The sequence below is a fragment of the Aspergillus aculeatinus genome, assembly GCF_003184765.1.
Source record: "Aspergillus aculeatinus CBS 121060 unplaced genomic scaffold BO66scaffold_34, whole genome shotgun sequence".
Classification (NCBI taxonomy): domain Eukaryota; kingdom Fungi; phylum Ascomycota; class Eurotiomycetes; order Eurotiales; family Aspergillaceae; genus Aspergillus; species Aspergillus aculeatinus.
The window spans coordinates 22,881-49,863 of NW_020291503.1; the positions used below are offsets into that span (position 1 = coordinate 22,881).

The window sequence follows — 26,983 nt, forward strand, 5'->3', positions numbered from 1 at the left end:
TCACGAACGGCACGGCCGATTGTGCGAGTCACTGTCGGCATGTATGACCGTTTTTGGCTGGGGGGCTTGCCTGAAGAATGGCCGTCCGACTGACCAGCCACAGTGGCGGTACGGTCTTCTGGCGAGGGGAAACCTGGTCTCGATCGTCCGGCCGGAGAAGTGGGTCTGTAGTTCGCACGGCGGTCCCCCGGTTAGGGTAAGGTGTCCGGGCTGCCCCAGTGATGCTCGCCTGAAATTGCTGCCGATCGCTAGGGTTCGCCCCCCGAATCTTGGCACCGGCCCGGGCAGTAACCACCGATCCCCCATCCAAGATCCCATGTCGTCTATACTTTCCTTGACCCGCAATCCCCACGATAGCTTCACGACACGGCGCAGCTGAATTGCGGCTGAACCTCAGCTGCGCTCTCTGTGTCCATCTCCCTTCCAGGCAACGACTCGGGTTGACTTGCCTGCAGCTCCAAGTCGACGACGAGGGACACATGGTGCGATTCGGCATCGCCGACTCCCCAGCACGCCATTCTCTCAATCCAGCTGAATGATGGCTCTATATTATGGGGAAACTCCCCGGCATTGGGTAGTCTTTCATCAACAACAGCTTCCATCTCATCCTCTCAACTACTCAAACCTACTCTCTTCAGACACCTTGATCTACCATCCCATCCTCACTTCTTCACCATGCCTGTCTCCAAGGGAAATACCATCACCATCCCCACCCAGTTCCTCGGCGGCGCTGAGGGCAAGAAGATCACCGTCCGGTGGCAGCAGACCTTCCGCGACCGTCACGAGGACTACTGGATCTGCAAGTGGACCAACAAGACCACCTGTATGTTTCAATCCGTCTCAGAGCCGTTGCTCCATGCCACCGACGCTAGTAACAGACTAACTCCCCCATCCCTCCAGCTGGCGACCAGGGCGTCATCTTCGTGCAGGCCAGCAAGCTCGAGCAGCTGAAGTCGCGCAAGGTCGACGGCGACGACCTCACCGTCGTCGTCAGCGACGAGTTCCAGTACGGCCAGAAGAAGGACCAGACCAACCGCTTCCTGGTCTACCACGACAAGTCCAACAAGCCCTATCAGGTGGGTATCCCTCAATCAAGGCTTTGCCCCAATGGGGAGGCATCTGCACTCTGTATAAGCTCACACGTTCCCAGCACCGCTTCATGGAGAACACCCTGACCTCCCTGGGCTCCAAGGGCGCCGACTTCGTCATCAGCCTCGGATACTCCGACGTCTCCAAGGTCGAGGATATCCTCAAGCACTTTATCGGTGACTACCTCAAGGACTTTTAGAGGCCGCGCATGGGTGGTTTGTTTCCGCTGAGAGACGTGGTAGAAGAGATGGAGGAGAGATTTGCAAGGGGGCTTTGTCTTGTTTAAGTTTCTGATCGATCGTTTCCGAGTGTGGTTTTTGGCCCTTGCTTTAGGTCTAGGTTTCTGTTTCTGTCGATTTATGTCTTTTGCTCTGCAGAGCCGCGAGTTTTCTACTTCCAATCGCACGGTTCTTACTGCATAAAAATTGCCTTTCCATTAGCATTCAAGCAAAGATGTTAGCCGTAGAGTGTGCACAAGATGCCTGCGACTGATCGTGCTGGCGAACACGAATAGTGCGGGTGGGAGAATATTACTTCCCGTCCACGGTCACAGCTCCCGTGGCTTTCTCTGGGCATAGGCTGACCCTCGGTCGCTACATCACGTCGCATCTCCAAGAGAGTGAATTTCAGCACGTCGGCTTGGGATAAACCATGACCACATAAAGCAGTTGACCTCAGCCCAACAGTAGGGCTGTCAACCCCAGGGATGTGTACCAGCGCCAAGACATTGTATAATAGGCACTGAGAGTCGACAGAAGGTAGGTGCAGCTTGTGGGTAGGCAATTCATCGCTACAGTGTATATGAATAGTAATCAAGATGCTTGATGGGCAGTATTCAAGCTCTGCAATGAGAAACATCCAGTGCGTTGCAAGCCCCATATCATACAATCAGCCAGGCATTTGTTTTCAGAGCGCGATGTGACGAGAGATATATACTTCCGACCAAGGATAGGCATTTGCACCTGTTCACACGATAGAAATTTTAGAAATGCGCTTCTTGATTTGCAGGGACTGTGATCATTCCCCAGTCAATTCGCTGCTACTATGAACGTCTATATTGCGGGACGTGCATTATTTCTTATTGATTTCTTCTTCTCCGGGTTCAGATTTTTAGGTTGAGATGTCATAGATGCGATCGCCCCGGCGCCCCAATCCCTGACCAAACGAGTAAGTCAGGCTCTATCCCCACCGAGTACGGATATATATATTCCAACCTGGTAGCTAAGAGCGGGAAATGCATAGAATTATGTGCTTCAAGACTTGATTCAAGGAAATTTCTGTCGGATGGGGGAGGGGGGGAGCCATGGTCCGACGACCGACCGATTGCCTCGAAAAAGAGTGATTCTGCGAGTCCCTTGCCCTTTCCGTCTGGCAGTTATTGGATATTTTTTATTCCCTTTGGATAGTCGGTACATACGACCACAGGGTGTGGAAAACAGGGCTTCCCGTCCGCTCAGCCGTACTTAAGCCACACGCCGGGAGGTTAGTAGTTGGGTGGGTGACCACCAGCGAATCCCTTCTGTTGTATGTTTTTTCCTTTTTGTTTCCCTCTCCTCCACTACTTCTCTCGGACGTTGTAGGAATTGTGACATAGTTGAGATCATATATATACTCTTATGGGTTAGAGTGTGCTGGGCAGGCACCAGATGCGGCACCTGCGGCCACAGCAGGTCGACGTGGTCGGATGTCTATATCAAGGGCGAGTCTCGAAGGTGCCTGCAAAATGCGACTGGTGTGGGCGGCATCGGTCCTGGACACTACCAGTGTGGCGATTCTAGAAGGTATATATGTTACAATTCCTGCCTCTTACAGGTCGCTAGGATAAGAGTAGCTATTATAGAAGTTTACTTCTGAAGAAGAAAAAAAAGGAGCCTTAATCTATATTAGTTTTAGTCACAGTAGCCGAATTTCTTTTCCAATGCTTAGCTACATCTTTCGTCAATATATCCAACTGTGCAGCCACCCCGTAAGCTTGTCGTTGACAGTCGAAATCCCAAAGTTTACCGGGAAAGCAAAGCACCGAGAATTGTGAATTGTCTCCTGCTTCATGGAAGAACATAGCTCCCCATCCAACACTCGAGCACCCCCGGTTCCGCTCTTAACATAATTCTTATTTGAAAGCCGATGCTGGCCCGCTCAATTAATCATCGACCTTAACAACAATGTGACCGATGCCACGGGAGACGCACGCCAACATCTCGGACTTCTGTTCCGATTCCGTCAAGGCGGTGCCCCGGTGCTGCACCCTTCCGCAGCGAACGGGGATCCTGCAAGCGCCACAGTTGCCGACTTCACAGGAACTACCAATCTCGAACCCCGCGTCTCGCACGACATCGAGGAGCGACTGCTCGGCGCCAACCTGCAGCTCTGCCTTCCGGTTTGGGGAGATGACCTCCACGGTAAAGGGGTCGCCGAAGGTAGTATCGCCTTGGAAGAGCTCGTAGTGCACCTCCTCCGGAGCCATGTCAACCGCTGCGGCGGTCTGAACCACGGCATCGATCATGCGCTGGGGCCCGCACACGTAGACGTGGCTGTTCCAGATCCGGCTGCGCAGGATGGTGGCAATGTCCACGCGCTGGCCCTGGGACTTGTCGTACACGGTGACCCGAGGCTCGAGGTCGGCCAGCAGGGTGGCGAAGGCGACGTCCGTGGCCGTGCGCACAGCATAGTGCAGGTGGTAGTCCTGGTTGGTGTCCTGGAGTCGTTTCATCATGGCCAGGAGGGCGGTGATGCCAATGCCGCCGGCGATGAAGATATGATGCGAGGCCATTTTGTCGAGGGGCAAGCCGTGGGTGATCTCCGCCACCTCGACCGTATCCCCGCGTCGGAGAGACTGGTGGATACAGCTGGATCCGCCGCGGCTGGTTTCGTCGAGGGCCACGCCCAGCACAAAGGAATCCATGTGGCCGTGGACGATGGAGTAGGGGCGGCGTACGCCGTTCGGAAGCTTGATCAGGGCATGGCTGCCGGGCGGGATGGCGGTGGGCGCAGACCTCGGGGATCTCGGGGATACTGCTTCTAGCTCCAGGCGGACGATGCGGGGCGTTTCCGCCGTATGGCTGGTGACCCGGAACTTCCTCCATGGTGCCGGCGGACGCCGGGCCGCCGCCTCCTTCGCCTGCTGGTTTCGCCAGCGGTCGACGAACACGTTCCTGCACTCGTCGCCGATCACCTTGATGGCCATGAGCTCCTGCGTCACCATCATGTCCGTCTTGTTCCGGTGTACGTAGTGGTGCAGCCGCGCGATCGACCACCGCGGGTGGCTCCGCCGAACGATCCGGATCTCCATTCCTTCTTCGATCCATCCTTCCTCCAGGACCCGGTAGTACCATCCGGTCTTGGCCTCCTGGTGCGTGCGCGGCGCGAAGTTCTTGATCCCGAAGCGCTGATTCAGCTTGAAGCACGGCTGGCGCGGCAGACTGACCTCCAGAAGGCAGCCGTTGCTTCCGCCAGTACAGGAAGAGCCCGGAGGGCCAATGCGCACCCAGTCCCCTATACAGACGGCGCGCTCATCCCAGCCGTCCGCGACGAGGTTCTCGCCAAAGCCACCGGGCACGAAGCGCGCGCGCACGTCGCGCGCGGGGAACCGGTCTGCCCAGTAGGAATAGTGATCCACGCAGTACTGGTGAATGGCTTTGTCGATACCCCCGTGAAAAGTCAGATCATGCTCGTCGTCCTCCAGGCCGATTGTCGAGACGTAGACTTGCCCACGGTGGGGTTGCTTGTCGATCCCGGAGAGAACGGGACCAAAGGGACGGAGCTTGGAGGTGCGGATTTGTTGAAGGAGGGTGGGGGGCGGAATGGGAATGGGTGACAAGTCGATGCTGGTCATGGCGTGAGTTTGTTATCCCTAGGCTTGTTAAAGGTCCTTTGCATTTCTTCTCCGATGGAAGGGCGGTGGAGGACTGGCAGCTTCCTCTTTATACTGGCTCTCAAATCAAAATCCAACTACGTATACGGTCCATGCGATAGATACTAGGTTTTAAGAACGGCCCCGCCATTGTTCCCGCTCACCAGACCGGGACTAGCGTCGGTCCACATTTCGTTTCCCCCGTTCCCCCGACTGCGTATCATTGTGGTTGAAAAATGGTAAAAGAAATAGTGGAGCACAACACGAGAAATTCGCAGCTTCTTATGAAATCTGGTTGAGAATTGTTTCAATGGTTGTACGTGCTTCGTCAGGGCAGTCTTGCTTGCTGGTATAACGCAACTAAAATCTGGTATAACGCAACTAGGAGTCTTGAGATGCTTGTCTCTATCAGCACTCAAAACAGCTAAAACGGGGTTTCATCTCCCACTTGAGCGGCTTATCAAGTCGAGAGCATCGAAAAATGCCATGGATGTGGTAAACCCTTGAGCGGACGAAGTAAAAAAAGTCGCAGGGCGAAGTATTCCCATCTTGACGCGGGATGGTATACGGAGGGAAAAGAGGGGGTTTTGTTCTACTCGAGAAACATAAAATGATCCACATTGTGTGCGAAGTGTAGTCTCCGGTAGTTAATTGCAGACCCTAGAGGTATTCGAGGATAAGATAGTGAAGTTAATCTGAGAGGAGTGAAGCGTGACTAGTCGATCACCCGCGAATTACGCGACGGAAGGTGAGAATCCTGGGTGATTAGGCAGTCCGCCCATCCTCGTCCATTGTCCACTTCACATATCTTCTGCGTGTAGGCATCTCTCATGCCTACTTTACCTGATCTCCCGGTCCTGCTTGATGAGGTCTGCGGCTCTTTCCGCGAATGCGTACACAGTAGCTTGCAGGTTCGCTGTGCTTACGAGCGGGATAGCACTCGCATCCACAACCCGCAGGCCTTCAACACCATAGACCTTCAAATTGGGGTCCACCACTCCGTCCTTTTCGCGAGGAAGCATGGAACAGGTCCCCGCAAAGTGCCACATGGAGACTAGATTGTCCCGAGCATACTTCTTTGCAGCATCCAAGTCTCCCTGGAAGTCTGCATCTGGGTCTCGGAATTTCAGTGGTTGTTCGAGCAGCTCCCCAAGCTGAGGTGACTCGGCCAATTTCTTGATACGGAGCAAGTGTCGTGCCATGACTTCCAGATCGAGCGGATTCGACAGGTACCCAGGATCAATGATTGGAGGCGTCTCAGGGTTGTTGCAGGTTCTTGGGCCCTTTTCGTCAGATCTGATGGATATACAGTTTTGTGAGGGGGCGAGAGGTATGGGAGGGTGGCATGTGAAATGGGAAAGATTGGGAGTAAAAAGTGACTCTCAAACTCAAACTGGGAAACAGCAAACAGAAAAGGATAATCACTTACATACGAACGCTTCCGCGGGAAAGCGGTTGAGAGAGCATGACTCCAAGCGTGACGAACTTTCCAGGCGAAGCAGCTGGAATAGTCCCGTCCGTGAGGTCTTTGGAATAATTCGTCTGCCCTAAGGCGGACAGGTACGCAGCTGATGGTTGCTTGGGATCAAGAACGGTGGTCTTGGCGATGTCAAAATAGGCTTGTGTTGCCCTGTGCTGGGAGTTCTCAGGGGTCTCGTTCGTGAATAATGCCTGAAGAGCAGTTCTGTCCGGTTCGGGAAGAGGCAAATAGGCGTAGGTATAAACTCCGAGTGATGCTAGGGGCCCAGATTGCGTGGCGGCGTATTCCTGCATTGCTTGACTAATGGCTTCAGGCTCTTGTCTGACCAGAGAGTCCTTGGTCTCAAGTTCAGGCTTTGCTTGGAATGCGGTGTACGATATCATATGATCTAGAAATAGTAGATGTTAATTCTCAACCCAAAGCGAGTATCCGTGTCAAAAAGAGAGATGGTTTCAAGTTCTTCAAGAGCCGGTGCTGGATTGGGTACTGTCCACCTACCCTGGAGATTCTGCCCAACCCCCGGAAGGTCCATGACTACATCAATGCCATGCTGTTCAAGAAGGTCTGCTCTACCAACTCCTGAAAGTTGGAGGATCTTAGGTGACTGAAAAACACCAGCAGCAAGTATAACTTCTCTCTTTGCCTGAACAATCTTTGAGACACCATCGAGACGGTACTCGACTCCGATAGCTCTGGGGGCCTTGCCTTCATCAAATAGCACTCTCTCAACAAATGAGTTCGTAAGAACATGGAGATTTTGTCGAAGCTCAGCAGGCTTATAATAGGCCGAGGCAGAGTTGCTTCTCTTACCCTGCGAGTCAATAGAAGCAAGGCAACTGAATGAGCCCACAGAGCTGTGGGTGAATGGATCACCGGCATTGCATTGCCCACTGCTGCGGAACAGTTCGGCCCATGCCCTGCGAATAGGGTGTGTCTCGTTACCAAAAGACGTTTGGATTGGACCTTTCGCTTCGTTCAATCCAGGCCAATCCTCAATCGCCAGATTTTCTTTCGCATCCTGTGCTACGGTCGGACTGTTATAGGCCTTGGAGTAATAGTCCTTTAACATAGTCCAATTCCATTCAGGATTACCGAGTTCCTCCCATGCGTCAACGGCTCCCTTGAAAGGAGGAACAAACACGTGTGCATTCAACGAACTGGATCCTCCGAGTGTTTTGCCCTGGTTGAGACCAAGCACTCTGCCATTGAGGCCCGGCTTTAAGAATGATGAATCAGTTCTAGCACACTCTTTTTTTGGAGACAGAGACGGCTCTTACCTGAGGGGAAGATTGGAATTTCCAATCGGCATCAGAGCCAAGGAGTGCGGCATAAAAGATGGGGATGTTCACGCGAGGATCTGCTGTCATGTCGGCGCCCGCTTCAAGAACCAGGACAGATAGGCTGGGGTCCTCGCTGAATCGAGAAGCAACCACCAGGCCAGCTGTACCGCCGCCAATAATGATAAAATCATATGCGGTAGCCATTCTGTTCTGTATGCAGACTTGGACAAAGATTGGACGAAAGTATGGAAAGAAAGGGACTGCGAGCGTAGCAAATAGTAGCTTGTTACCGAGCAAAGAGATACCAGGAGACAGGAGATAGAAACATATATACACATCAGTACTATCTAAAAGTAAACAAGGAAATAAATTTTATCCATACCACCTAGCGCGATACTACTTAGAGATGCTATAGTGAGTCCCACAAATGCCAGTTCTACCCCGCCCAAAAGTACTAAATTGAACCGGCCTCTCAATGCAGTTAGCATGTCTATGATCTTTATGGTCTCATTTTCAAATCACCCGCTTCTGCCCCACTATGAGTTTTAACCGCTAGTCACGTAACATGAAACCGAAGTCTGAGATATTCATTGCGGGCTTTTATACAGATATATTACCGTATCAATACTAGAGGGTAACCTCGAACCCGGAGGATAGAGGATTGTATCGAATTATAAATAGGGTTAACCTCAGAGTACCTATAACTTAGGGAAATGAACTTTAGAATAATGAGAATAGACCTCGAAAGTTCTTCCGGAAAAAAGCTTATTTCGCCTTCCGATAACAGGACTCTAGGTTGTAGTTAATACACACACCTACAAGGCTATTGACCTGACAATGAGTTATCAGTATAAAGGTGAGCTGAAATACCGGCGGTTACATGTATTCTCAGAATCCCAGCCTTATGCAGACGCCCGGACTATCCTGTGGCTCGCAGCAATCACAGCCTTTATCTAGCCCCTTGCATCTTGGCCGCTTGCATTCTACTCCTATTCAATTTAGTGGTATGCATTATGGCCCCATGCATGGAATTCTGGAGTACTCAAGGCTCCTCCCGGCCGATTCAGCACAGACTAGAGGGGGCCACGCACTTCCGGAACGGCTGCTGATTTTACATACAACTCACAGATAAAACTATTATTTCTAACTGAAGAAGCTCTTGGAATTGATTATAATCTAAAGGAAGAAATTACACAGTTGTGAGAATCGTAAAAAAAGATGCTTTATAAGGGTTTACTTATTTTTTTTTTTTTTTTTGCGCAGGTGCTGTTAAAGGTCTCGTCGACTTGCTTGCTCATTTGTGTACTGCAAAGGGCCTTGCTGACTTGTTTGCTTGTCTCTGTGCTGTAAAAGGCCTTGCCGGCTTGTTTGCTTGTTTGGGTGCTATAAACAATTTTACTTGGTTGTTTACTTGCTTGTTTGTATGCTGTGAAAGGCCTTGCCGGCTTGCTTACTTGTTTACTTGCAGAGGTGTTATGAAATGTTTCATATATTTATAGTAAATGGTAATATATTCCTACATAGAAGTAATGACTTACTCTTCCTCCCCACAAATTTCACAACTTGTAATATATTACAAACGACGTTTCAACACCAAAGGCACAAGATAATTGCTTCAAAGATTAGATAAAATAGTTGAGAAGTATCCAATACGTAATGCAGTCACCTCAAGTCCCAATCAAAGATTTTTCTTGGATTTTAAACAATTTTGAAATTTATCACGAGTTGTGGAATTCGTGATGAGGGAGGATACTTGAAATTATGTAACCCTTTCGAAGAAGAATGGTGTTCTAGTAAGAACTTGAAATGTGTTGTGTAGAAGTAGTGGCACTGCCGCAGTCTGGTCCCCCTTAGGTCATAAGCCAAACCTTCATAGGTGAAAGCGATAGCTAGTCATATGTTTTCGTAAGCAAGTGAATTCGTATCAGAACGATATACGGAAAATAGACCCCACCATTCCAAATGGATGGAAGATCTACAAACAAACGGTCTTTCGGGAAATGCTTTGTCTTCGCTGTGTGGTTTTAATCTGGCCTGACTCTCTAACTCCTGCTAGCGGCCCCACCTAGTAGTGCCCTCCCGAGCCCTCCCGAGCCCTCCCGAGCCCCCCAGAGAACCCCCATAAAGGACCCCCGTTAAGGCCCCGTAGACATCTGATGGTATTACTGGTAGAATTGCCGAAACTATTACTGGACAGAACCTCAAACAGAGTCTTTGAATGAGATCTGTACAAAAAAAGTCTTGAGAATATCTCCCAAAAGAAAAAAGAAAGAAAGAAAGAGGGGGGCGGGGGAAGACCGCTAGACAGAGACCCTTGTGGACAAACTCCCAGGGCAATCCGGGAAGATCGAGAAACATGATTACTAGTATCAGGGGTAAGCACTTGAACGAGGAAGCAAACCGGATACTAGTTTCCCTTTCAAGTTCAACACTAAAGATGGGTCTGCTGTGGTTAGCCGACACAGGCTGACCCCTAACTGGATCTAGCAGATAGGAACAGATAAGTTGTAGACTGAGAAATTAAAATGACTGTTTTGATATTTGACTTCAAAGGCCGAGATTGAGCTACGTTGGTTGGGCTCTTGTTAAACATCTCGACAAAGCTATTGCCTCTGGATTATTCACATGGCATTATTCAAAGACAAAACAATTCAAGAATGGATAAAATATCTATCTTAACTTTGACAAAGTCAGAAGAATAGACGTGGGCTGCGAAAGCAAATATGTAATGGAGACATGGATGGTTCCCAGCCTGTTATAGAATTATCCGCCTGTCATATAGATCCACCCCGAAGGATTGTCTCCTTGTTAGTGGGTATGGAGACGTTTTGTATATTGCGTGACATCTGAACTAGCTTTCGAGCTAGCCTCATATCACACTGAGATCGATTGCGGCTCTGGATAAAAGGCAGTCAAGACTATGGATACTGGCACACGACGGCTGGCTAAAAGACACTACTTCACTTTTCCTATTCTCAAATTCACTGACTTCCATTATATCTACAACCATGGCGTCTTTCCTATCATCATCGTTCTATCATGCATACACGGCCCATCTATTTGTCTGCGATAATATCAAAGATATTATCTGCCTGGGGCTTTTGTTTGGAGCATTGAATGCCTCTGTGGCGTCTGAATTCGGCATGGGCGCCTCTTTGTCTTTCCGCCAAATACTGGTGTCGTTGCCTCAAATGTTTCTCTGGTCATGGAGCAATTTATTCCTTTTCACCCTCCATAATCAGCGCTCTGCCTCTGCCATCTCGGAGGACAGGATCAACAAGCCCTGGAGACCTCTTTCAGCCGGCCGGATAACTCCGCATCAAGCCAAAGTGCTGATATATTGCATGTATCCTGCCATATTTGCAATTTCAGGCACCATGGGGGGTGTTGCGCCTTGTCTTCTGGAGGCAATCTCCTGCTTGTGGTACAACGAATGGAACGGTGCATCGAGCCCACTATTGAAGAACTTGCTGAATGGGATTGGGTTCGCGTGCTTCTTTGCTGGTCCACTGGAGGTTGCAACAAACAGCTCCGTTCTTTCGGACGACATGAAAGCATTCAAGTGGCTCCTTGTTCTCGCTGGGGCAATTACGACCACTGTCCACGCCCAGGACTTTCGGGACATTGATGGAGATAGAGCCACCGGTCGAAGGACAGTGCCCCTGTTGATTGGAGACGGAAATGCTCGGTCTGCCCTGGCAGTGGGAATTATAGCGTGGACAGCGTTGTCCTGTTGGTTTTGGGATGTGGGCTCGGCGGAACGCTCATGGCTTTCCTGCATCCCCGCGTGCGTTGCGGGCACTATAGTGGTTTGGGGGTTTTACTGGAACAAAAGTCGTGAGGGAGATCGGAGGTCGTGGAAGATTTACCCACTCTGGCTCGTTGGACTTTTTCTTATGCCTCTGCGTATTCTCTAAGCCACTTCAGTGTGAGACAATCTCGTCTTCCTGCGAAATGTGTACTAGGTAGGCTCTGGGAATTGTGTATAAGGACAGATGTTCTGATAGGTCAATGCATTGCAAATCAAATAATAAAGTAACCGAGGAGATAAATGTGAGTTCGAGGTGCTTGTAAGGGGATAGACACTACTGTGATAATAGATATTTGAGGCTGATTACCAACAATGATGGGTAGGCTGGAGAGTCAAGTCGAGTCTACTCAAGTCGTCTAGTTTACGTCTTGGGAAGAGAGGGAGGGGAAGGGGAAGAGTCCCCACCCCTGGCACGAGTCTTCCTTCGGACAATAAGGCGTACCAGGCTGAGGTGTTTGAAAGATTGGGCGCTTGTGAATTTGTTGCTGTGGAGAAATATGGTCTCAGAATAAATCAATTGATTCTCTTCCCTTATACCCTCTTGAGATTAGTTAACTGGGTAAGTGTGGACTGTGTCTGCTGCTGCAGGCTAATGGGTACAGAGGTGAGAGGTGGAGCTTTGAAAATCTGTTGGAGGCTGTGTTAGATGAGGTCGGCGCCCGTGCCTCCATTAGGCCTAAGCGAGTTGTAAGAGATGCGCCTGTTCGCAGCGGGCGGGTGGGGCGAGCGGTTCGGCTAGTCCCGGAGAGCTTGTTGAGCCTTGGAATACATCCTGTGGACCACTCGGTGTTGCTATAAGAGCATATAATTATTTGTTCATGCTTGATTCAAGCTGGGAACGAGGAGGAGAAGAAGTATAAGAAGAAGAAGAAGAATCAGAAGTGTAAGGGCAATTGTGTAATGTGTATCTCCAAATTCAGGCCCCTCAAATCTTAATACATGCACGGTACCGCAGATTGGTGCTCTTAGTGGGCTCGCCTTGCAGGCTGGACAAGGCAGAATTGACCCCTGTCAAGTGTGACAACTATTGTGATTGCTGCGCATATGACCCGCGATCGTCTAGACTGTCTTATTTACAGCTCTCTGGTACTCGGGTTTTTTTCAAACTATAAGTCACATAATGATTTATGGTGATCCAAAGACTCAATTTCATTGACATTTGATCCCTTCTCCCTCTGAAACAGTGAGGCGATCTGATCCATCATTCTCTCTCAACATGACCCTCCCATTAGGAGCCGTACAGCTAGCTGTGGTATCATTCATCGTGGGCCCCATGGCTATCATCGCTGTGGCGCTCAGACTGTGGTCCCGGTATCTCCAGGGAAGGCATCTCGCTGGAAATGATTACTTGGCATTGGTAGCATTGATACTGGCTGAGTCCGCTTTGTCTGTGTTTTTGGCAGGTAAACTTATTGAATTTTGAACTCCCTCGAATTGAAGAGAGAAAAGTCTGAACTCACGCTTCACACAATCTAGCTGGCTTTGCAGCTGGCTTAGGGGCTCATTTAGATGAACTTTTAGCAACAGCACCCCGAAAGTTCGCTCTGCACATGAAGGTGGGTTGATGGGTATTACACAAGTTTCTACCCTTTCCAGTACACCCTCAGCTAACTGTCCTTCACCACTTGTTTAGCTTTTCGTACCTGCTCAGCTGCTGTGGGCCGCAGCCAACTCGTGTGTCAAGGCATCAATATTATGTCTCTACATCGATCTCTTTCCCAACAAGGTCTTTTGCCGTTTGTGCTATGGTACCCTCTTCATCACTGCCGCGTATTTCGCCATGGTACTGATCGAGACCTTCGCGCTTTGCAAACCTGTCCAGTATAACTGGGACAAATCGATCGAAGGACATTGCACGGGTGAAAATATCGCTTATCTGGTTGCTGGCATTGTCAATCTCACCATTGACACTTTCATTGTTGTACTGCCGATGCCTCTGGTTTTCAACCTGCAATTGATTTTGTCTAAAAAGATTGCCGTCTCTGCAATGTTCAGCCTCGGGGCGTTGTAAGTCTGCTCCTCTTGGTTCATTCATTTTTTTTTTTCATTTTTCATTTTTCTTTTGCTGGCAGACATAGCTTACTTACTATGTTCACGCTTGCCAGGATTTGTGCTATTTCTCTATTAAGGGTTGTTTGGTTATGGACTTGGAATCTAGCTGACCTGACCTACACCGTTACACCTGGTGCCATTTACTCGGTATTGGAACCAACTCTCGGGGTTGTAAATGCGTGTTTGCCCACAATCAAACCTGCTATAACCGAGCTATTTGGAGCGTACGTACTCCTCCTGGACTACTTGATTGCCTGACGAGAATTCTTGAATCCCTCATTGACAGCTCTAACCTGACACTCAATAGTGGCACGCTTCAGGGTACGGAAGACAGTTCCAACAGCGGGGAGAACTATAGTAGCCGATCGAGTCGAAAGCTCAACGGCAAAGTGAAAGGCAATCTTACTCGGGAATTCGAACGGCTTGATGACGAACTTGCACTTCATGAAGTGCACATTAACAGTCATCCTAATATCGGTCTCATCAGCGATGACCACAGATCGTCGAGTCCAGGTTCGCCTTGAGTGATGGGGGGGAAGATCTTATGGCTGAACTGCACTCGTGCAAGCAAGTCGGGCGTGTTATGATGTATGTCTGTGTAATTTCGTTGTATCGTAGCCTCTCTTATATCATGTTTTGTTTGCTTATGCATATCGCTTTCTCGTGTTAGCGTTCAGCCCCCTCGGCCTCTATACTCGCTGCTTACTGTGAGCATTTAGCGCCGGGCCGGCAGTAGCCTTACGTACCTCTTTTTTCCGGCCCCACTTCCTATTCCAGAGAGCAGCGAGTGGCCGCAAATGATAGGTTAACTCCCTCACTGATTCTGGCTCCGACGACCTCGTTCTTCTCTTCTCGCTTGAATCGTCGATTCCGCTCGTTCTTACACTCGTTACCTCGTTCTTATGGGGGCTATCGAGGCCACCAACATGTAATTCGGATCACCCGTGATCTCGACATCTCTGTTGGGGAGCGAACACTAACAATTCTGGGTGCACTCGTTGATTGGCTTGGTGGTTGTGAGCCCCACGGGATTCTTGGTCTCCTCGGCCTCCACCGTGGCGGCGCGCGGTCAACAAGTGCCGCATTCTATCCATGCATAAGCAAACATTGTTCCTGATACCTCTGCCATTGCGACGATCTCGGAGTTAGGGCAAGTGCGTCTCAGGGAAGGTTGAGCAGTCATCCCGATTGTGCAACAGTTACACGACCTTCTTTTGCATATGTTCTATAAATGCAGAATCTAGAGCTACTAAGTTTATGTACCGTCTATCGACATGAGTGAGTAACCTTGGAAAAGCCATTTCTAGTACTAGCCCTGTTCTTACTATCATTGCTGATTCGGCAACGTCATGCAAAGGCCCTAATCCCTCAAGACGGTATTAATACAAGTAAAAGCGCGAAGAGAAAGAATACAACAACAAACTCGCCCAAGACGACAGGGCACGGGTGAAACCCTCAAGCTTGAGGAGCCACGACCGGCTTCTTCACCCTCGGCACCCTCGTCCACCAGTAGAGCAGACACGCGGCCACGATGTTCGTGAAGATGAACACCCACATGAGCCCGAAGTTGCGCCAGACATCGGCGTAGCTCGCCCCGACCCCGCGCAGATACGCATTCGTGTCCGCGACCGGGCAGAACCGGCAGGCCGCCATCGCGGTCTCGTCCTGCAGATACCCGCCCGCCCGCGCGATGTACGGCGCCAGGTACTGGCCGCAGGTCGTCTCATTCACGGGGTCAAAACGCAGATACTCGTTGTCGGCGCAGGTGACGGTCGTGTCCGCGATCCCGACGGACAGCATCCCGCCCACCAGGTAGGTGAACGGGGAGACGCGGTACATGAAGATCCAGAACCCGGGCAGCTGGGCCGGGGTCGCGAGCACCCCGCAGAAGAGCAGGCAGAGCAACAACAGGAAACTGCCCAGGTTGCCCGCGTTCTCCGCGGCGTCGAGCGCCGCGATCATGAAATGGGCAAAGGTCGACGAGAACAGCAGGAAGGTCCAGATCAGCAGCCACATCTGCGCGCCCCGCAGGTGGACGGTGTCGGTGGGCTCCGCGTTGCGATACATCCCGATCGGGTAGTACCGGCACAGGAACATCAGGATGGACATGAGCGAGTTCCAGAACAGTTCGACGCCGATGTTGCTGAGCATGAAGACCGTCCACGAGTACGTCTTCGACGGCCGCTCGCGCACTTCGTATAATGCCCGCTGCGTGACGAAATGCGGCATGATCTGTTGGATGAGTTGCCCGAACTGGATGAGTAACAGGAAGATGCTGAACATTTGGTTTTGCAGACCCTGAATTGTGTTGGGGGTGTTGAAGAGAGAGAAGCCGACGAAGAGCGCGGGCAAGACACAGAGAATCGCCTTGGAGTAGATGTAGATCGGGGAGCGCCAGAATTGCTGGAAGACTCGGATCTGCACTTCGCGGAGCTGGGCGCAGAAAGGGGCAGCGAATTCGCGATAGCTGGCTCGGTCCTCGCGCTCGGTGCCGGAGCTGACGCGGGCCAGTGGGTTCTGCTGGGCGCGTTCGAGCTTCAGTGAGCTGAGGTGCGCTTGCACTTGTGCGTATTCAGGGGAATTACGCCACGTCTCGAACCAATCGATGTCTGTGTGGGAGCCGGGCGCGGCACCGATCACATCAAGCATCCATTCAGCGGGATTCGCGGCTGGGGGGCAGGGAGGGCCACCGTTGCGCACGAAGTAATCAATCAGAATATGCGAGTTCTGGCCAATGTCTCCAAAGTATACGGTCTGCCCACCGGCTTGAAGGAAGAGGAGACGGTCAAACCGCTGGAACAGCATAGCAGATGGCTGATGGATGGTACACACTGAGATCATGTTAGTGAAAATTGATGAATGCATGAACCCCCGAACTTACAAATCGCTTGGCCGTTCTTCCTCAGTTTATTGAGGAGATCGAGAATAGCCCAGGATGTCTGGGAATCGAGCCCCGACGTGGGCTCATCCAAGAACAGAAGCAAGGCCGGTCTCGCCGCAAGCTCTACCCCGATCGTAAGACGTTTCCGTTGTTCAACATTGAGGCCTTCTCCGGGGACGCCACTGACAGCGTCAGCATAGTCTGCCATATCAAGCAGTTTGATGACTTCGGTCACATAATTGATCTTTCCTCGGCGAGGAACATGAGCCGGCTGACGAAGAAGAGCTGAGAACTCGAGCGCCTCGCGCACTGTGGCAGTGCTCAGATGCAGATCCTGTTGCTGGGCATAGCCAGTCTTGCGTTGAAACGATTCATCCCGCGGTCTACCATCGACAAGCATTTCTCCACTGATCACGCCCAGCGTGGTACGTGTAGCTAGGACATCCAGCAGTGTGGTCTTTCCAGCGCCAGAAACCCCCATCAGAGCGGTTAAGGTTCCTGGCTTGACCCAGCCGTCAACGTGGTCAAGGATCCTGCGATTCTCCTTCCCAATCTTAATATCGAAACAAACATTCTGCCACTGGAAGATTGCAGTTTGGCTTTCGATCATCGTAAGGTCATCGGGGTCGGACTTGGACTTCTCCTGAAACGCAGTACGGTCACTGCCCCATTCGATATCGTCAGGCTTGCCGCTCTTGAGTGCTCCATGCCCGCGGGGAAACACTAGGATTTCACCCTTGGACTTCTTCTCGGTGATAAAGTCAGTGGCGACCAGGTAGATGGCCCCAAGAACGACCATGAAGGCGAGGATGATTCCGATATTTCTCCATTTGTGCGACACGTTGTAGTCATAGGCTGATTGGATGTAGGCATCGCCATTGACAAATCCTTGACCGGGTACGGATCCAACGGTAGAGCACACTTGGTTCCCAGGCTGGAGGTCCATGTAGTTAGGACCCGACGGGACAAATCCTACGCACTGAAAGTTCCGGTTGTGGAACTCGTTGACCAGGAGAGACTCAAAGCCATAGTTGATCGGATTGAGATAGGCAATCCACCGCGCCCACCCGAGCATATACCCTGTCGGGATCGCAAACCCGGTATACGAATATAGACCGAGCAGGACAACCGCGCAAAAGGGCAATGCCTGAACCAGAGATCTCGTCAACGATGCCATCGACCGGAAGAACATTGACATTGTCAGCGTCAGGATGAATGAAGTAAAGATAAAGAAAAAGAAAGCCCCAGGTTCTCGCCTCAGGTTGGTCATGAAGTAGAGAACGGTATTCGACAGGATGGCGTTGAGGACTTTGTACGGCAAGTCCATGATCATCGATGAAATTGCTTCGGCAGATGGGTGGTAGAGAGCATATCGCGCGTGCTTCTCTACAATCCCACGTTGCGCATATAGCGTCAGCATTTCCAGACCGCAACCAAGGGCATTGATGAGACAAGCAAAGAAGAGAAGGGCACCGCGCTGAAAGAAGGTGCTGGTGTTCGGCTGAAGATTATAAAAGATACTGGCAATCACAAGAGCAGTAATAACATTTCCAATCAACGAGGATATCGTGACACTGGGATCGGCTTTTAAGCGTTGGTATCCACGCCATAGGCACAAATTCACCTGCTGTGCATAGGATAGAGTGTAAGGTGAGGATACGCGCTGGACCCGGGCTTGTTGAGCTCGACGAGAATGTCTGAATTTGCCCAGGAACTCTCCATCCAGCGTAAACTTTGCGTTGTAGTTCTCGATGTCTTGAAGAAGCCGTGCTCGCTGGGGTGAGGCCTGCCATCGTGCGGCGAACTCATCCGGTGTTCGAGGCACGCGGCCTTCATAACCTGGCTGCACAACACGCTCGAGATGACTAGTCATAGATGTCAAGAAGTCTGCATCGGTCTGTCGCTCGGGGCAGGCAAAGCCCATGTCCAAGAAGTACTGCTTCGCGGCGTCTGTCCGACCGAAGTAGATCTGGCGACCTTCGTATAATACCAGCACCTTGTCGAAATAGTTGTAGGCAGCTTGAGGAGCTTGATATAGCGAAACACAGGCAGTGGCACCGTTGATATCTGCCTGCATACGAAGCGCCTTGCAGAACTCAATGGCATTTGCGCTGTCAAGGCCGCGGGTGGAGTTATCCCAGCATTGCAGGGGAGCACTGCTGAGGCAAGCCTCGGCAATACTGACTCGCTTGCGCTCACCACCGGATACACCACGGATGAAATCGTTTCCGACGATTGTGTTCTTAGTGTGACTGATACCAAGTATAGCCATTATCACATCTCGCTTGTGGCTGGCATACTGGGCCACATCCACCCCGCCAGGAATGTGCCGTGGTGCTCGGGCGCGTGCCGCAAAATATAGGGTATCTCCGACCGTGAGCTTGGGAAAGTGGATATCGACCTCGGCAGCATATATGGCTTCCCCTCGGAATTCGTGGGCCATCTGCTTTGCGCTCACACCTAGAACTATTCAGTAACGAATCATCTAGTTTCTGGTAGGTTCATTGGACATACCTTGATAGTTGATATTAGATTCCTGATCGATATGGAAGCCATCCGTCTCCCCAGCGATGGTCTTCAAGAAGGTCGAGCATCCTGAACCAGGGGGACCAAGAACTACCAGCATCTCGCCAGCCTCCACGGTGCCCTCCAGGTTCTGTAGGATCTGGATTCTGCGTTGGTTCTGGGTACCGAGCGCCTTTCTTGCCAGAGCGAGCGCTTCAAACCAGACATTGCCGACGCTTTTCTGGTAATCTGTGTCGGAACCAAAACCGTGCACGTTGAGATTGCTAAAGGCGATCCCCAGAGTTCGCAGTGGATGTGCCTGTTCATCCTCGGTGTGGACATGTAGCATGGCCTTACACCATGCTAAAGCATCGAAATTGTTACCGTTGGGATCAAGGGCTGATCCTGGCTCGGCAGCAAAGGGGTTCTGTCCGGTAGTAGAGAAAGTGCTCTGCTCGGTGAACTGCCTGGCTAGTTGATGTACCTCCTCTGCCCTTTTCTCCACGTGAGTATAGAGGCCACTTTCGACCTCATGGTCGTCGGTCATCACTGCAAGCGTTCGAAGCTGAGGGCGCCAATCTGAACGTGATCACGCAGAACAAATTATAGTGACAGGGGATTTTGAAAAAAAGTCTCAGGTTGAAGGGCGAAAAAAGCAGAGGACCTAAGATGGTTCCAGCCCTATACTCCTCTTCTAAAAGAGCCCCTTTCTCTGCTTGTTGACTGTTTAGCTGGACAATTAGGTTTGATTCTCATATTGGGTAACGTGATCCACAGCAATGTTCTTTGTCTGCCGACTCACGGGTCCAGTGTGGCTCTCGTCAGCCAACATCTGCTAACATCAGCCAGAATCAGCCAGCGTCAGCCAAAGTCAGCCATCAGCCAGAATCAAAATGATCTTCGGGCTACGGGTATCCATCAACATCCATGCCGTGCATGCGTTTTCAATGTTTGCTATGTTGCTACGTCTCGATGTTTGCATTCCCATCGAATCGTTCCTCTTTCTGCACGGAGAGATAATTTTATCGTGCATTCGCCACCTTTCGAAATTGTCAACATCCATGTCGTATAATAGGTGTTTGCTGCGCAGATCTGTTTGCTTCCCGTGAAGAAATTCTTTCTTTTTCCATCTTGGTGTTTTCAACGACTAACCCCTTCTCCGGGCCCCCTTGTCGGTGTTCTTGGTGATTTCAATTTCTTTGTTTTTCTCCTCTCGGCCTCTTCTGCCAGTCATTGGTTGGGCCTCGCCTTTCCTTCCGAGAAACAACCTGGTTGGTTTTACTATTTCTAATCTTGTTATCGTAGCTCCGAGCCCTATAGTTTCCAGGCGGTGAAGCTTCATCTCGGGATCATCCTGGCGAGTGCCTGACCGCGCTCAGCGACACGATCAGGGACGTACTAGATGAAGGCCTTCCATCAGTAATACTGTGCATTCCGCAACCATCATTTCTGCAAGTCAAGCAGGTTCCTTCGGACTCTCCGGGAGAACGTCATAGGACTTCACTGCAGCGATCGCCTCTCAAATCTTTCTTTCTTTCTAGCCAAGATATGTGTGGTAGTTGCCGTGGTTCATGCTTTGGCGACCAGAGTGAACGAGAAAAGTAGCCACATGGGTTGCTAGCAAACGATGATCAACTTTGCTGATTAGATGCTTTGCGTCAGGAAATTGAATTTCTGTATGCAGCCAAGTAGCCAAGGCTGCGAAACATACTCCCGTCCATTAGCTACACTATTCAATCTGTTCCCCCCCCCTCCCAACCAATCTCCCTAACAACCCTGTCTGTAATGTGCCCCCCCCCCACCTGTCACTTTCCTCTTCCCTTCACGACCTCATCTACACCACTCTCACCCTCACCCCCTTAGTCCCGAACTCCGGAATCCCTCCCACGTAGTCCCGCACGGGAACCACATCCGCCTCGGTAGTCTCGAACAGCTCCAGCTCCGGCGCCCCGGGGCGAAACAAAACAGCCAGCACCCAGTACATTTCGGCCAAGGCAAGACTAGTTTTTTTACATGTTAGCCAAGTGACACCCCAATGGCCAGCAGTCCGAAGACCCTTGCGAAGGGAAGGTTCAAAGCAAAGAACTCTTACTTCATGCCAATACACATCCTCGAGCCGCGAGCGAAGGGAACCCAGTTCCGGTTCATGTTGGGGTGGTGCCTGTCCTTCATCCACCGCTCGGGGAGGAACCTGGCCGGCTCGGGGAATGTCTCTGGGTCGGAGTGGAGGCTATGCGAGGACATGCCGACGGGGGTGCCGGCGGGGATCGTCCACTCCCTGAACTGCAGAGGTTGATCGGGCGAGACGCGGGCGAGGTGACGCATGACCCCATAACTCAGCCTAGCATTGCCGCGTATCAGCGATTGAAATCCAGGCTGAAAAGAGGAGTTTCACTGGGGACTGATTGCACATACCGCAACCCCTCTTTGACAATCCCGTGCAAGTACGGCAACCGCTCCAGTTCCTGCCAAGTGGGTCTCTTGGCGGGGTACTCGGCCATGATGTCCTTCAGCTCCTCCCGGAGCCGTCCGCGCATCTGCGGGTTGGACAGGACATGGTAGAAGATCATGCTGAAGGCGCGCACCAACGTGGCCGTGCCCGCGCCGAACAGCTGCAGGGCCTCGCGCGCCAGCCGCTCCGTCTCGCGCTCCGTCTCGGGCATGTCGCTGGAGAGCACGTGGCGGAACACGGAGCTGCGGCCGGCCTCCTGCTGCACCTTGCCGGCACGACCCATGTCCTTTTTGGCTTCGGTGATGTGGTCGAAGGCGTACTGGTCTATGTTTAGCGAAGTGAACGGGGCTTGCAAGCAAGAGAGAGGAGGAAACGACCTACCTGATGCAGGCTCTTGAACGCCGCGGCTCCCGGAGAAAAGTGCATCACGAGTCCCCGCGGGATGAGTTGCGTGAGGCTGGCTGTTGCGTTAGCTTTCTGAAGCAAAAAAAAAAGGAAAGAAATAGGGCCAGAGTACTCACGAGATCAAATGAGGGAATTGCACGAAAAGGTGCACCTGGAGCTGGTAGGTGTGGATCGTGACATACCTGCACAATCCTGCGGTAAGTAGGTAATTCATCACGAGTTTCCAAAATGGGTTGACGAAGCCTTGGACGGGGCTTACCATTCCTTGCCGAAATCCGGGTGCCGGATCATGTCGGGGGACTTCTCCGAGCAGATCTTCGTCACAATGTCACCGGTGAACGCAGCCATGACATGTTCCATCTGGATAGTCCGGCCTGACTTCCGGTAACCCTCGAGTCGATCGGTGAGCAATTGGACTTCATCCAGGACCACCCCCTCAATCTGCGTGACGCCCAAGCGCGAGAAGAATGGGTCGAAGTGCCTGCGGCGGCGACGGTGCAACTCGTGCCCCATGGTCATGCCCATGGCGCCTGTGATTTGGTCAGTCGTATGCATTCTCGTACGACCCAGGGGGGAAGAAGAAGAATGCCTTACCCTCAAGTCCGGTCCCTAGGAGGGTATACCACTTCTCCGAGCGGCGGGTGTTGGAGGCGACATAGACGGTGTTATAGTAGTCCGGGTCATTGATGACAATCTCATGGGGATTAATGCGGATGATAGGGCCTTCAATCGGGGAATTAGAACAGATCGGAGCCGGAAACTGGGCTACGTACCGTATTCTCTGTGCATTCTCTGAATCTCATGGATGTACATTCCACCTCTGATGACTTCGTGGTAGAACTCATACCACCCGGTCGCAGCAGCAATCTTGGGCCCGGGGAATCGAGCTAATGGGTGCAAGTACAGGCGATAGATAATAAGTGCCACGCTGTACACAGCAACCGCGGCGAGGAAGAGCCCGTAAATCCCATACATGCTATACAAATCGAAGAAGAGGGTGCGGGCAGTCTGGAAATCAACTGAGTTGGTCATCTTGTGGTTGATTCTGAGGGTTGGACCATGGATGAGAGTTGTAAGTAGAACTGAGTCTCGAGCCAATACAGAGTTTATGCTTGTAGTAACATATACACTTTCCAGAGAGAAATCATTCAGAGCAAAGAAGGTGGGGTGCGGAGGGAGGCAATAGGTAACAACAACTATGTCGTGGTGGCAACCTCGATCATCAGTCCGCCTGCACATGGTCATGGGAATGTGGTGAGTGTCTCCACATGGACCTAGCATAAGCGAGCCACTCTAGTCGAATTGTAAACTCCGGGCTCCGTGCAGATAACACGTATTATATCCAGAACCCGAGGTGTTTGACGTTGCGGTGCTGCGTGATAATGCATGATAATTCATGATGCTGCAAGTAGTTCTCTATCATCACAGTCTGTATAGCAGCCTGGATTGGCCACTGAGACAGTGCGTTCCTATTCTGTTCAAAGACGACGCTTCGCTATCTATGATGTAGACCTCAGCCAGCCGCAGCTGAGTATACCAGAGGATGAAGCCGACCAACAAACATCGTCTCCAAAGCTGAAGACGACAAACAAAAGACTGCACTTCTTTCTCACAAATCTCTCAGTTGCTGCATGTCAGCGCCGACCCCCACCAGTTCACCTAGTCGTCTGGAACCGTCAGCACAATCAATGTCCATTCATTTGGATTACAACTGCTACCGCTTGCGCTGCCTTATCAAACACCAGATAATATCATTTGGATTTCATACAAGTGGGTGATAACAGAGGAGTATGATGTCATCACTCTGCGACTCAGTTCACGGAGTCACCGTATTCCCTCAGGAGATGCATGTCCAAGCGCAGATCCTATTCCTCTAACTCACGAGTAAGAATGGGCATTGGCACTCATATTCCACCGGGGTCTTGAGCTCGCTCCGGTAGAATATGCCCCTCTAGGATAGTTCATCGCACCACCGATGCCGAAAGGGGAACCAGCTCCACAAGGCAGAGTCTTTAAATACAGCATCCTCCTCTTGTCATCTCTCTATCTTCTCGATGTCGCAGCACACAGCTCGTACAATTCACCAAACTGACCCAGCTCACCCGACTCTTGGATACATTCTTTTTGTCCATTTCTGCCTCATTCTCTTCTACTGCCTCGCGTCTTTCATTCTTTCCGGAGCATGGAGTTCAGATTCTCTACGGTGGTAGACCCTAGCACCTACCAAACCCAAGGGTTGTGCGATGGCCTCACCGTGAGATATCACAAGAACACCGAGCTCGAGGAGATCGATTGTCTGAGATGTCAAGAGCACTGGCGCGAGCAGGTCGGGCCGCTGGAGCTCTACAAGGGCGGATTGGGTCACCCCTGGAGCGGGATGAGCATTGCTATCCCCGAAGCCCTTCCAGAAAGACTCGGAATTGTCTCGTACGCAAATGAGCTTGCGTTTCTTCATGATGGTGGGTTCTTATGTCGATGCCATGTTTTTCGGTTGCTTGCTGCTAGTAGACTGACAAATTCTGGGTCAGATGTCACCGATATTGCTAAATACGTATGGACCCCCCCTCCCGTGCAGAAACGAGGAAAACGAGTGGACTAACGACAAGTACTAGGGCGACGAACATAATAACGATCTCAAAGCAGCATTCGATCAGGTTATCAGCACCGGAACTATCAAGCATGCCGGGTCTGGAAAGCGCGCGTTGCAGGCGTACGTTGCGAAACGGATGCTGAGCATTGATAAAGACCGCGCAATCACATCCCTCAAGGCTTGGTCGACCTTCCTCGAGAAGGCAGGACGACAGGAGGACTACAGGTTCAAAACCGAAGACGAGTACCTGAAATACCGGGTTCATGATGTCGGGATGCTGTCAGTTTCTCTCTCCCCCTCTTGCTTTCCTTCTCCGCTGTTCTTCCTGCTCCTATTTTGAGGATCGATGCTAGACGGGGACTAATCTGTGAGGTTTAGGTTCTGGTATGGCCTGCTCACCTTCGCACAAGCAATCACCATCCCTGAAAATGAACTGGACACCTGCCATCAGCTTGCCACCACTGCATACCTTCACATGGCGTTGGTGAACGATCTGGTCTCCTGGGAGAAGGAACGCCAGAGCGCCGCTGCCTTGGGAAAGGATTACGTGACCAACTTCATCTTCGTCGCCATGGAAGAACATGGGATCTCCGAGGATCAGGCCCAGGAACGATGTCGTCGGGAGATCCAAAAGGCGACCGTCGACTATTTGCGAGTCTTCGAGGAGGTCAAAGCTCGCGACGACCTCTCCCCTGATACCAAGCGGTATCTGGAGTCGGTCCTGTACAGCATGAGCGGAAACGTGGTTTGGAGCTTCCACAGCCCGAGATATTACACCGACGCATCGTTCAGCGAGCGCCAGCTCGAGTGGATGAAGAACGGCATTCCCAAGGCACAGACGCCTGAGGGTGGGGCGTCCACTGTGGATCCGAGTGAGGTCAAACTCCGCGATCGCACTGTTAATGGAGATCACGCGGTGAGCAGTAATGGTACTGGCACCGGAAGTCATGACGCTCTTAATGGAAATGGCACTGCCATTGAGAACAGCAGCCGGCATGCTTCTAACCCGGGAAGAAATACCAACGGGCTTAGCAACGGTGACACAAGCCTTCTGAGCGCGGTTATCACGCAGCACCTGGCGGGCCGTGATGGCTTCAAACTTGGGGATCATGACAGGAAATTGGAATCAACCAAGCATGGAGGCCATGACGTCAAGGAGGTAGAACCACCGCTCAAAGAGCAAGATCTTGACGCCAAGGTATAAGACTTTACTGCTTTGTTGCTCCAGGCATCCGCAGCTTGCTGACTCGACGAATCCAATCAACAGGTTCTACAGGCCCCATACGAATACATCACGGCTCTTCCATCCAAGGGGTTTCGGGAGCATGCGATCGATGCCTTGAATGTCTGGTTCCGTGTCCCGGCCGAGAAACTAGCCATCATCAAATCCATCATCACAATTCTCCACAATGCGTCTTTGATGTTTGTGCTCTCTCCATACCCTATTCTCCAGTGCCACATATCTGACCATTTCTAGGCTCGATGACTTGGAAGACGGATCGGAGCTTCGACGGGGCAAAGCATCAACCCACATGATCTTCGGGCTCGGACAGACGGTCAATTCGGCCAATTATCAGCTCATCCGCGCATTGCAAGAGATACAGAAACTGGGCGATGCCAAAAGCTTGCTTGTATTCACCGGTATGCGTCATGAATCCCCTCACGGCAACTGGGCCACAGCTGACTCTTGTTATCTCAAAGAGGAACTGCACTACCTCTACGTGGGTCAGTCCATGGACCTATACTGGACCAGTAATCTTATCTGCCCTTCTATCAATGAGTATTTCCGGATGGTCGAGCACAGTAAGTTCTGAAGTCCCCCAATCGAGAGGAACGCATGGCTCTAACGCCTGGATTAGAGACCGGCGGTCTCGTCCGGCTCTTCGGTCGCCTCATGGCCCTTCACTCGACGAATCCCGTCAAAGTCGATATGATCGACTTCTCCAATCGCCTCGGACGGTACTTTCAGACCCGGGATGACTACCAGAATCTGGTCTCTGCCGAGGTATGGGCCCCTTCTGCATCTCTCCTTGCCCCACCGAAAACCCCCCTTTTCGGTTCCGCGTGCTGGGGAACTGACTGACTAACCACCCCGACCAAAAAAAAAAACAGTACACGAAGCAAAAGGGCTATTGCGAAGACCTGGAAGAAGGGAAATTCTCCCTCCCCCTGATCCACCTCCTGCAAACCATGCCCGAGAACCACGTCCTACGGAATGTCTGGATGCAGCGGCGCGTCCGCGGCACCGCGACGCACGCCCAGAAGGAGACGATTCTGGAGCTGATGAAACGGAACGGAAGCCTGCAGTTCACCGAGGACACGCTGGAGATCCTGTACGGCCACCTGGAGAAGAGCATCGGTGAGCTGGAGCGCAGGTTTGGCGCGGAGAACTTCCAATTGCGGTTGATTCTGGAGCTGTTGCGCAACGGGTAGGGTGGAGAGGTGCGCGCCCCGTGGGTGGGTGGGTGGGTGGGTGGCAGTCGGGGCGTGCATCTTGGAGTTCTCGTATTGTTGGGTCCGTTGCGTTTGCTTGTGGCTTGCTTCCTGCTTCTCATGCTCTTTTTGTCTTTTGGCGAATGTACGTAGTC

General features: G+C 51.6%; 8 protein-coding genes across 8 annotated transcripts; 4 read left to right on the plus strand and 4 right to left on the minus strand.

Moving 5' to 3' along the window:
* Window positions 1-606: 606 nt before the first annotated feature.
* On the plus strand, window positions 607-1,288 carry BO66DRAFT_429885 (uncharacterized protein; the record flags this gene model as incomplete). The annotated part of the gene is made up of 3 exons (XM_025650487.1): window positions 607-823; window positions 901-1,076; window positions 1,151-1,288. Exons 1-3 carry the CDS (start codon window positions 676-678, stop codon window positions 1,286-1,288), a joined length of 462 nt encoding a protein of 153 aa, XP_025502251.1. The 5' UTR covers window positions 607-675.
* Window positions 1,289-3,083: 1,795 nt separating this feature from the next.
* On the minus strand, window positions 3,084-4,974 carry BO66DRAFT_455055 (vanillate O-demethylase oxidoreductase). The gene has a single exon (XM_025652053.1). The coding sequence runs from the start codon at window positions 4,919-4,921 to the stop codon at window positions 3,230-3,232; it is 1,692 nt and encodes a 563-aa protein (XP_025502252.1). The 5' UTR covers window positions 4,922-4,974; the 3' UTR covers window positions 3,084-3,229.
* An 804-nt stretch (window positions 4,975-5,778) lies between these two features.
* Window positions 5,779-7,903, minus strand: BO66DRAFT_455057 (GMC family oxidoreductase; the record flags this gene model as incomplete). The annotated part of the gene is made up of 4 exons (XM_025652054.1): window positions 5,779-6,214; window positions 6,369-6,807; window positions 6,918-7,635; window positions 7,697-7,903. 4 exons carry the CDS (start codon window positions 7,901-7,903, stop codon window positions 5,779-5,781), a joined length of 1,800 nt encoding a protein of 599 aa, XP_025502253.1.
* Window positions 7,904-10,707: 2,804 nt separating this feature from the next.
* BO66DRAFT_377338 (UbiA family prenyltransferase) lies at window positions 10,708-11,616 on the plus strand (the record flags this gene model as incomplete). The annotated part of the gene is made up of 1 exon (XM_025645745.1): window positions 10,708-11,616. The coding sequence occupies one exon, from the start codon at window positions 10,708-10,710 to the stop codon at window positions 11,614-11,616; it is 909 nt and encodes a 302-aa protein (XP_025502254.1).
* Window positions 11,617-12,726: 1,110 nt separating this feature from the next.
* Window positions 12,727-14,086, plus strand: BO66DRAFT_472650 (uncharacterized protein; the record flags this gene model as incomplete). Its single annotated transcript, XM_025652966.1, has 5 exons — window positions 12,727-12,913; window positions 12,987-13,066; window positions 13,144-13,517; window positions 13,616-13,786; window positions 13,870-14,086. 5 exons carry the CDS (start codon window positions 12,727-12,729, stop codon window positions 14,084-14,086), a joined length of 1,029 nt encoding a protein of 342 aa, XP_025502255.1.
* Window positions 14,087-15,017: 931 nt separating this feature from the next.
* On the minus strand, window positions 15,018-19,495 carry BO66DRAFT_455071 (ABC drug exporter AbcA; the record flags this gene model as incomplete). The annotated part of the gene is made up of 3 exons (XM_025652055.1): window positions 15,018-16,393; window positions 16,444-18,903; window positions 18,958-19,495. The coding sequence occupies 3 exons, from the start codon at window positions 19,493-19,495 to the stop codon at window positions 15,018-15,020; spliced, it is 4,374 nt and encodes a 1,457-aa protein (XP_025502256.1).
* Window positions 19,496-20,782: 1,287 nt separating this feature from the next.
* Window positions 20,783-22,837, minus strand: BO66DRAFT_455073 (cytochrome P450; the record flags this gene model as incomplete). The annotated part of the gene is made up of 8 exons (XM_025652056.1): window positions 20,783-20,948; window positions 21,041-21,289; window positions 21,364-21,719; window positions 21,782-21,857; window positions 21,922-21,987; window positions 22,065-22,335; window positions 22,400-22,528; window positions 22,579-22,837. The coding sequence occupies 8 exons, from the start codon at window positions 22,835-22,837 to the stop codon at window positions 20,783-20,785; spliced, it is 1,572 nt and encodes a 523-aa protein (XP_025502257.1).
* Window positions 22,838-23,987: 1,150 nt separating this feature from the next.
* On the plus strand, window positions 23,988-26,828 carry BO66DRAFT_455078 (bifunctional terpene synthase/polyprenyl synthetase family protein; the record flags this gene model as incomplete). Its single annotated transcript, XM_025652057.1, has 8 exons — window positions 23,988-24,287; window positions 24,418-24,674; window positions 24,774-25,455; window positions 25,663-25,817; window positions 25,873-26,036; window positions 26,097-26,198; window positions 26,255-26,400; window positions 26,508-26,828. The coding sequence occupies 8 exons, from the start codon at window positions 23,988-23,990 to the stop codon at window positions 26,826-26,828; spliced, it is 2,127 nt and encodes a 708-aa protein (XP_025502258.1).
* Window positions 26,829-26,983: the final 155 nt, after the last annotated feature.

Excerpts from the sequence above, each read along its gene's own strand:
- BO66DRAFT_455055 (XM_025652053.1), bottom strand. The coding sequence starts at position 4,921 with ATGACCAGCATCGACTTGTCACCCATTCCCATTCCGCCCCCCACCCTC.